The sequence below is a fragment of the Epinephelus lanceolatus genome, chromosome 8, assembly GCF_041903045.1.
Source record: "Epinephelus lanceolatus isolate andai-2023 chromosome 8, ASM4190304v1, whole genome shotgun sequence".
Lineage (NCBI taxonomy): Eukaryota > Metazoa > Chordata > Actinopteri > Perciformes > Serranidae > Epinephelus > Epinephelus lanceolatus.
In genome coordinates, this window is record NC_135741.1 from 6,960,449 (window position 1) to 6,970,262 (window position 9,814).

General features: G+C 39.5%; 1 protein-coding gene across 1 annotated transcript in view; it reads right to left on the reverse strand.

The window, feature by feature from the left end:
* ada (adenosine deaminase) overlaps positions 1-6,230 on the reverse strand; it is a 31,614-nt gene extending 25,384 nt beyond the window's left edge. The window contains exons 1-2 of the mRNA XM_033629463.2: positions 6,077-6,230; positions 500-561 (exon numbers count right to left, since the gene is read on the reverse strand). Of these exons, the coding sequence (XP_033485354.1) occupies positions 500-561; positions 6,077-6,214 (200 nt within the window). The 5' untranslated portion in view covers positions 6,215-6,230. The remainder of the gene's footprint in view (positions 1-499; positions 562-6,076) is intronic.
* Between the last annotated feature and the right edge of the window lie 3,584 nt (positions 6,231-9,814).

Genomic DNA, 9,814 nt, shown 5'->3' on the forward strand with positions numbered 1-9,814 from the left:
TGGACAGACCATGATGTAACAGTACATATAGGCAACTGTTTGCCACCATGTTCACCATGTCAGTTTTATAAGATGATAATACATCAGAATTGCGTTTAAAGCTTGTTGCGCTGCCCCCTAGTGGCCAAAAATATAATTCAATATAGCTTTAAAATATAAACCATACATTTCTTAAAATAAACACATTTTTTAAGGATCCCATTAATTTAGTTATTTAAGAATTGCGACCCGTTCTGAGCACATTTAGCAGGAAGTAAAACAAACCTTTGATCTTTGTCTGTAACGTGACAGTGTTTCTAAAATACCTGAGTCATTCTGTATCGAGCATTTACCACTATACAACCATTTCTTGTAACTTATCAGTCAACTGATGTACCTAATCAGGAGATTTATCAGTTGTGCTCTATTTTACTTAATCAGTTCATAATTATCACAAATAAAGTTAATCAACAAAACTGTAAAGTAGTTACGAAGTTTGCTGATCTCTTAGGTAACTTACTTGGCAACGTCAAGAATAGTCTGCACCCTGATGGCTCCATCAAGATGCACATGCAGCTCAACCTGTGGAGGAGAAAGACAAACAATGATTAATTAAATCAACTATCGATTAAAACAAAATATTTTCAGATGGATATAGCCACATATCTGAGCCTCACTGCACACTAGAGTTTAGAAGTAAAAAGCTGAAGAAACCCAGTAGTGTTGGAAATGAGAGCAGCCAGAGAGAGCAGTGTTGGTGGTGGTGTTGCAGTTCAATGCCTTGGCTGCGGCCCATCATGAATGCAGCACGCATGACTGGCCAACGAATGGTGGAAAGGCCAGTGGAGGGTCATAGAAGATTAAGTGTCCTAGCTCCCTTTCCAGTGCTGAGAGCAGTGATTTATTCAGGCAGATGACACCGATAAATCTACGCTCCTCCTTCAACAACTGAGGCCCAAACTTTGCTCATCAGTCAGGGTGATCTTTAGCTAAAAGATTTTCGACAGCACACATTTAATTTCTATTTCTGGTTGGGAGCCATGAGGAAGAAGAAAATTGGCACGGTTATGGATATTTGGCCTGCAACAGCAAAGTTTCCTCCTCTGTAGTCTCAGTTTATTCTAGATTCTAAACTTATGTTGCCACTTTTATGATAATGAAATCTGATTTTCTCTATTAACTTCTGACTGTGAGTGCTGGGATCCAACATGAACACACAGTTTTCTACCAAACTGTTGCGAAGAATCAGTACTCTAAATACTTAAGATTTAAGGCTGAGTTTTCAGGGGGTTTAATTTGTCACTGATTCTAAAATCACATTCAAACATCAGTTGAAATGTCAACACCCTGTTGGATCTAGAAAGTTTAAGAAAGCAACCAAAGAGCCTTTCCACGACCTCAGCTGAGCTGCCTCAAGATGTTCTCATGGAAAACCTTCACACTTCAGAGGAGGAAAGATTCGGGGCAAAACATGTTGAGGATATCAAAAATCAAACATGGTAAAGGTCCAAACACTGGGAGGGAATTTCTGGAGAAAATTGCTCCATGCCAGAATTTACAACATCACAATCTCCTCAAAGGAGCCATCAGGGTGCAGAGCGATTCTACTGTATGCATTAAAATAAATGAGGGGATCCCCTTATTGGCCATGACCCAGCTCTAAACTGTTTTGACATTCATATCCTGAAGCCCGAGTAGAGCTTAATGTTCCAAACTTTAGCTCAGTGACTGTTTCAACATGATTTAATGTTGTCTAATGTCCTCACGAGTCACTACAGGAGGTGTGTCAGATTGTCAGTTGACATAACTTCTGGAACGTCTTGACTCAAGTTCCTTTTCAGACACAAATTTTACTGACAGTCTACTTTGAAATGATAACGTGATGAAAAACAATATTTCTCCATAGTGTCTGTTCAAAAAGCAGGGAAACAAGAAGAAGTAAATCTGCCAACAGCTTCCAGTAAACCAAATATTTCTGGTGTATTTCAGCCAAAGCTGACACGGTAAGCCAACTAATTGTTTCATAAATTGTTGGAGGATTAGTCGGCAGCTATTTTGATAAGTGATTAATTGTTTAGGTTATTTAAGAAAAGAAAACTCCAACAATGTCTACTTTAGGATCAACTAATGAGAAGATTTACTCCATTTCTCCTGTTTTTGTGACTAAAACTATATTGTAAATTGGATTTCTTTGGGTTTTGGGTGAACAAAAAACATCTGAAGACCAGTTGTGCCCCCAATTTTTAAGCTAGAGTGAGGGTAGTGGTATCTCATGAAACTAGACAACCTAAGGCATCTATTGGCATCAACCATGCAGGCACAGATTGTGATGAAGGGGCCTAAAGAAAGCTCCTAGGTTTAGCCAAATATTTTTGGTGAGGGAACAACTGGCATGGCCATTTCATTTGGGTCACTTTAACTCTCACCTTAAGATAGCTGAATGAAAATGGGCTCTATGGGTACCCACAAGTCTCCCCGAAACATGAGGTTTGTTTCTGCTAAAAATGTTGTTCCTTATGATCAAGATACTCCTTCAAATTAAAGCCGTATATTTCTCTATTTGAAGAACAATTAATCACCTAACATGTAGATACACAACAAATTAAAACAGGACTATTGTGGAACTCAAAATGTCATCTGTTCTGGTATTAGTCTACGCACATTAGATAATTAGTAATATTAACTGTTAAATACGAAACCAAAGCATATCCGAGTGTGATCCCTTAACCCTCCATATTGACATTGTAGTTTAACAGCATAAGCGAAGCCCTGAAATTCAGTCATGGCTTCTGGTTTTGGTTTGCCACCTCAAAGATTTAAATTTCTCGGAGCGACCCTGTTGAAGACTTCTCTTTGGATTTGGAGAGATCATTTTCCACTATTCTCTGATGACGTGAGCCAAATGATTCATTGATTAATCAACAAATTACCACACATTAACTCGCTTCCTTATCACCTTATTACTTTTATACAAAGTAAAAGCATGTAGACGTTGTGCAGCTGAGCCCATCTGTGTGACGCAGGACAAAAAACAAGAGTAGAAAACGATCTTGAGATCAGATGTTTACAACATAAGGTTAAGCGTGTCAGTGACACTTAAGGATCAGACGCTTCACAGCTGGTTAACCCATCTGCAACTTCAAGAAGTCCTGAGGCAATCTCTATCAGAACATTCAGCACTTCCTGTAACACACTGTGGTAAGACATATGTCAGCTGAGTTTATACTATAGTCGTCCCAATAACTAGCAATGAATATATCCATTAGTGGTACTCATTTCTTTGTCTTAAGTTGAAGTAAACTTAAATGTCTGTGTTTGGGACTACTGTTAGGGTAAAAAGACGACATTTAACATTTAGAAATATTTGTAAAGACACTTCATAGACCAAATGATTTATCAAGACAAATAACGTTACCAGTAGCTGAGGCACTGCTTCTGTCAAATTTAGCTCTACCAGAGTGTAACAAACCAAAACAGAAAGTAGTCAATGATGAGTCAATCAACAAAAGAATCATCTGCAAATATTTTGATAATCAATTAATGGTTTTTCAGCAAAAACGCCAAATATTCGCTCGCTACTTTTTTCTGTTACTCACATTATTATACACTGAATATTCTTTGGATTTTGGACTGTTGGTTGGACGGAAAACATTTGACATAAAAAGATGTCAGATGGGAGTTTTATGAGGAAGAACAACCACAGCTCCACCCAGCTTGGTCTTGGCAAGGTGCTGAGTCATCAATAAGTCTGAAGTGGTTTGCAGTTTCACTCTGAGGGGTAAGGTAGTTGTGCTACTAGGACAGTACCCTAAGGCACGCCAAGTAGCGACTTGACATTGGATGACACCAACATACATATTACCCAGAAATCATCATTGCATATATTTGACAAAAATACCAATAGAAATAAGGTGTCATTCGTTTAATTTTATAGTTTTTTTAATCATTTATTCACAGTTATGATGGAGATTGGTTTGCCATATCGAAGGCACATATAGCATATGGCAAATGGAGTTTTTTTTTAACACAGACATATTTCTAAGGTAGCAATCTAAAGGTACTTTCAGACCTAGAGTCGTCTCCTTTGGTCTGAATCAGGGACTCATGTTGTTCCAAAGTTGTATAATTGCCTAGAGTTGGTTCATGTTCTCACGGACCAGATCAAATGTCTTGTGTGAGAAAGCTGCTCTTGATTGGTCAGAATTTCCACGTGGGAAAAATCCAGGAAGTAAAGCAAACGTTGAAGAAGATTACACTTGCAAGATAAATGTGACACTTTCTAATGTCACAATGGAGGGACAACTACGCAGGTTGATTTTAGCGCTGCTCATCGTGGACTATATTGCTGTCATTGTTCATTTTAGTCAAACCATACAGTTTGAAAACGAGGCGCAGCTCCAACTAGAAAACAATGTTTTGATGCATTGGATGTGCTGAATGTGCATATTAAGGCAGTACAGGAGGAGGTGCACATTAATAATCCTCCAGGACTGTAACATGCTCATGTTTAACCCAAACAATGTGTCATGTGACTGCAGTTGCTTCACATCCAGGTTGGAACACCTTCTCACCACAAACCAACCGCACCAGAGTTAGTTTGGAACCGGACTGAGACCCTCTTGAAGAAGTGGTCTCTGTTTTGTTTCAGTGTGTACCTGAGTGTGATTGCTGTGTTCACACCTGCCCAAACGGACTGCACTTAGGGGGCAAACAAATTTGAGTTTGACTGAACCGAACCAAACAGGGCAGGTGTGAAAGCACCCTTAAAAATTCACATGAACCTCTATGGGCCCCAGTGCAACTGCCCTGCCTGCAATATTACACCCTTGGCTTCACTTTAAAGCGAAACACTGTCCAAATGTAAGTGTGCGGAAATCGTTTCTACCAGATGTGAGTTTTATTCAATTCTGATGGCTGTTTTTAACCATTTTCTGTCAAGGAATCAATTAACTGAGAAAATAATCAAGACGATGACTGGTAATGAAAATAATTGTTTACCAACTCCATTTTTTACAAGCGCACACATTTTAATAACCCTGTAGCTCCTACACTGTGACAGCTGTCAGCACATGAAGCATGGATGGTGAACTGATGGTCACTGCAACAACGACCCCCTTAATGGTATCATTTCCACAACAGCAAATTAATATTTAATGACATTATCTCTGCAAGAAGCCACCCCTCCCCTGAGGTCTCTCCTTTTAAAATTTATGATCACACCAACACACTCATTAACACACACACACACACACACACACACACACACACTGTAGAGCCCACAGTACTGTATGTGTAATTTCCTGTCTTCTTATCAGCTGCCAGCTCCTAGACAGAGCAGGTGTGTGCACGGTCAGCCCCAAGACTCCAAAGGGCACCAGTGAGAATATAGTGAGTATACAGTGCGTATACATTTCACAGCTGCCTGTCTCATTATGTCAAACTGAAAAACAGCCTAAATGTGCTGTTTACCTCAAGGCATTGTTGTGTAATGCAGGTGTCACCCTGCTAGCAACACAATAAAGAACTACCATGAAAAAACAGGCAAAATTTAGTGTTTACTGTGTTTCTGTTGCAGTGAGGAGAAGCTGGCATGAATTATAATATACTATACATTAATGCAGAATTACACAAGCTGATAAAAGCTGCATACAAGTTCAGAATGAGCCCAATTTCTTTGCTCCATAGCAGTGTAAATTATATTAATAAAACAATCCAAAAGTGTGTGGGTTTGCTGAGTAAAAACAAAAACACATCTGTTAAAAAAAAATACTCATGTTTTCATTCATCACAGTGGTGCCTGCTAGTCTCGTGTTAAACTGAAACAAATGTCCTTCCGTGCTTTACAACCATCACACACACACACACACACACACCTACCTTCAGCGTTTAACACTGTTTTCAATCTAACATTCTTTGTCTTTACATTTCTAACCATTCTTTATCTTCTTTCTGTCACTGGGACTGAGGCAGTGTTTACGCATTCACAACGTGCGTAAACCAGGAATGAAAACCCAGTGGCGCCTGTCAATAATTCACCTGCTTTCCATTTAAATTATTAATACCCACACTTGCAGAGTACCACCGGCTGACAACATACCTTTGGCTTGTTGAATACCACTTGCTCGGAGGGGATCTCGGCCATCGTAGAGAGCCTGCGGCTGAGTCTGCTGGAGCAAAGAAAGCGAAGGACTGGGTAGCTCAAGCCTATCGCAACGCGCCTGACGATTATATGCATTACTCCCCCGGACACGCCTTCGTTCACAAAGCAAAAGCAGTTCAAAAAGCAGCCTCTAAAAGAGAGCTGTGAGGCAGCAGGCTGGGGGTCTGCGAGGAGCTGCGGGTTCAGTGTGTATGAACCCACGGACACTTCAGTTGGTGGAAGGATTAACGGCAGCAGCAGCTTTGCGCCCATGTGATGAGCTTTACCGCCGGGCTAATTAATTATGTCAAACCCGGTGACACCAAACCAAATATAGTATTTATGTAAAGTATTCTGCATGATGGCTGCAGAAAACATGTCATTATTAAATCATTATGTTTAATGAGTCAAAATAGACCCCTGTTAACAGCAAGGAGATTCCAAAGAGGTGCATTCACAAGGTCATGCAATGTAACTGAGTACATTTACTGGAGTACTCTCCTTATGTACAATTTATAGGGACTTTACTTGAGTATACTTCCACTCCACTTTATTTTCGAGGCAATGCACTTTTAAATTTATCACATTTTTGACACCTCATGTTACTTTTCAGATTTAGATGATTCATACATAAAATAAATCAACTAAGATGGGATGTAATATTGTACGTTTAGCTGCCCAGCATTATAAAGTAGCTGACAAATTATCTACAATTCAGTCTTTGTCATAAATAAATCAACATAAAATACTGTTTTATACCATTATATTACAGTTTGTTATTGTTAACCAGGCATTAACTGTTAATTTACCTTCAAGGGATGAATATTGAACAGTATTTTACAATTTTTATAAAAATTACAGTAAGATACAATTGTTATTCACCATAAATTTACAGTAATTTGAAACAAATACTGTTTTATACTGGTAAATTACAGTTATTTACTGCTTTAACTGTTAATTTACATGCAAGGGATGATTAATCAACATAATTTACAGTTATTACAAAATACAGTAAGATACTGCCATCGTAAACTTACAGCACACTGTAAAGAATTTCACAGTAAAATACTGCCATCCTGCTGCCAGTATTTTACTGTTATTTTACAGTGTAACTCTTTCAGTGTGGGCTGCTAATGGCAAACCAAGGCTTGCCAACAATCCCAAGTAATGTGGCCTTCAGTCAGTGGTGTAAGGTAGTTACCAAGGGCCCCAGTGCACGCCACAGTGACGGGCCCTAATGCACGCCAGCTAGTAGTTATAAGGCGCCCACACACACCACTGGCCAAAAAAAGCCAAAGGAATCTAATTTAGGAAGCCTTGCTACTTTTTCCACTTGTTTACTTCTCTCTTGTCCTTTCTTACAGTCGTGCTTTTTGCTTGTGTGTGTGTAGATGTGCTCAGCTTGTCAGTCTGGACAACACATTCTCACTCCAACCTCGTCACATATTGATGTTCTGGTCATGGACTTTCCACGTCCACATACGACGTGCAAGGTACCCTGGGTGTGTTGGTTGACGTTCTGGGACACCGTGTCAAGTTCTGCCTGTTACATGCATTGTCTTCTTTCAAAATATACTACTGTTTTCACAGGAAATTTAAAGTTTACATACTCTCTTTCAAAATAAAAGCACTACGATGGTACTACACCGCAAATTGATGGTTTTTTTCCCTTCAACAACAAACACACATGGTTAGGTTTAGGAAAAAAGAACAAGGTTTGGCTTTAGCATCTTATGGGATGCGAACACCCTTGTCTCTATATACAGACTCTACATTCAGTGAATGTAGAGTCTGTAGGCAAACCCCGGAGATCTTGCCTCCAGAAGAAGAGTGGAAGAGCCCTGGTTTCCGGTGCTAGGCTGTTTGTAGTGCGCGTGATATTGACCAATCACGTCTGAGCCAGCCGCAGTTGTTGCCAGATTAAATGCTCCGTGCGGTGAACTAACAAGGCAGAACATAATTGCCGTCACTGCAAACTCTGAATCCATCACAATGGTTCAGCATATTTACTTATATATAAACAGAAGTCGGAAACGGAAATTCACCGCCTCAAACCAGAATGCCAAAAAATCGGGGGTCTGCCCCCAGAGGCTGTATCGCCGTATGCCAGAAGTCAGACGCTGAATACATCCGATGGGTTCCGAGAATGCGAACACCCCATTCGGACTTTGACGACTTTGGAGTGAGACCAGGCTCATCTTGACATATCTTGTATCTAAACTAGCTACTGTATGGTATTGCTCTATCACATGATCAAATAGAAACTTAGATGTTACTGAGTATAATTTTGTTATAGATTCACAAGAGAGATGGGTTTGCATTTTTTAAAGGGGAATATAGCCCATAGCAAATGGCACCATTTTTAATTTAATAGTTCTTCCTTGAACACAGGTGCAGTTCCAAGGTGTCAATATGAATCATTCGCAAGAGCCTCACCCCAGGGGCCCCAGTGCAACCACACTGCCTGCACTGTCTATATTTACGCCCCTGTCTTCAGTCTTCTGAAGCGAATACAATATTAGGTTATGTGAGATAGCACAGAGTCTGGATTTTTCTGACATTTTTCTGACATTTTCTGCAGTTTCCTGACATTTTATAGATAAAATGAGGAATTGATATATCTTAAAAACAATCATTAGTTGCAGCCCTACAAAATCAACATCTCTTTTTATTGTACATTTCTTTGTCTGTGACTGACTTTTTCTCATGTAACAGGGATACTGATTCATTTGCACGCAGCCTATATGACATATGTAACATAAAACATTATTTTATTTGGTGTAATAACAATGTCTTGTCCACATCTTTTTTCACCACAATTAAATGTGAAAACCCAGTTTGTGTAAAAAAGGGTTAACACTTCAAAATGTGTCTCCATTTTGGTTTTAATTATGTATATTGCTGGAATTGATTTTATTTCTACACAACACAAAGGAGTTTTTTTTGCATGTTTTCCAACTCCATAGAACTAAATCAAAGTTATTTGTTTGTCTGCTCTGGTGAGGGTTGATGCTTTTCTTTGTCAGACATGATTGCTCACTGGATGTCTTTTGTTTTTGGACTGTTGGTCAGACAAAACAAAAGACATCTGAAGACATCAGTTTTGAAACTGGTGGCTCAGCCCAAACCTTGGGGGCCTTGGGAGCACACCAGCCCAGGGAGATTTTATCCTCTTTACGACAGCTTTAGAGTGCCAAAGGAATGAGTCCTAAAACCTGGAAATGAGTTAGCATTTTAGCACTCCCAGATCCCTTGTCTCAAAGTCAGTGGGTCGTTTTGAATAAGTTTTTGGTTAGACGCCTGAATTAAGGTCTGTGGTTAGCACAAGCTTAAGAGACTTTAACATTTTGTGCAACAACATAAAATATGTCAGTAAATACCCCACTCGTGAACTCTGAAGCTTCTATGTGTCTTCTAAAGGGTGGTTGCTAACAAGCGGCTAAATGAGACTACAGAACATCATCACGCCGAGCTGCGCCGAACACGGCTTTACAGTCTTGTTGTGGTGGTGACGCTAGGTCATGTGACCGTAGTGTAGTTCGTTATAGCCTAACCTTAAAGGAGCTATATGTAAGAAATCTAAAGCAAATAGTCGTAAAATCATCCTAATATGTCACAGAGACTAAGGAATAATGTTCATATAACATACTGATCTCACCGACAACAATAGTACAGCCAGAATATTTGCATTTAGAA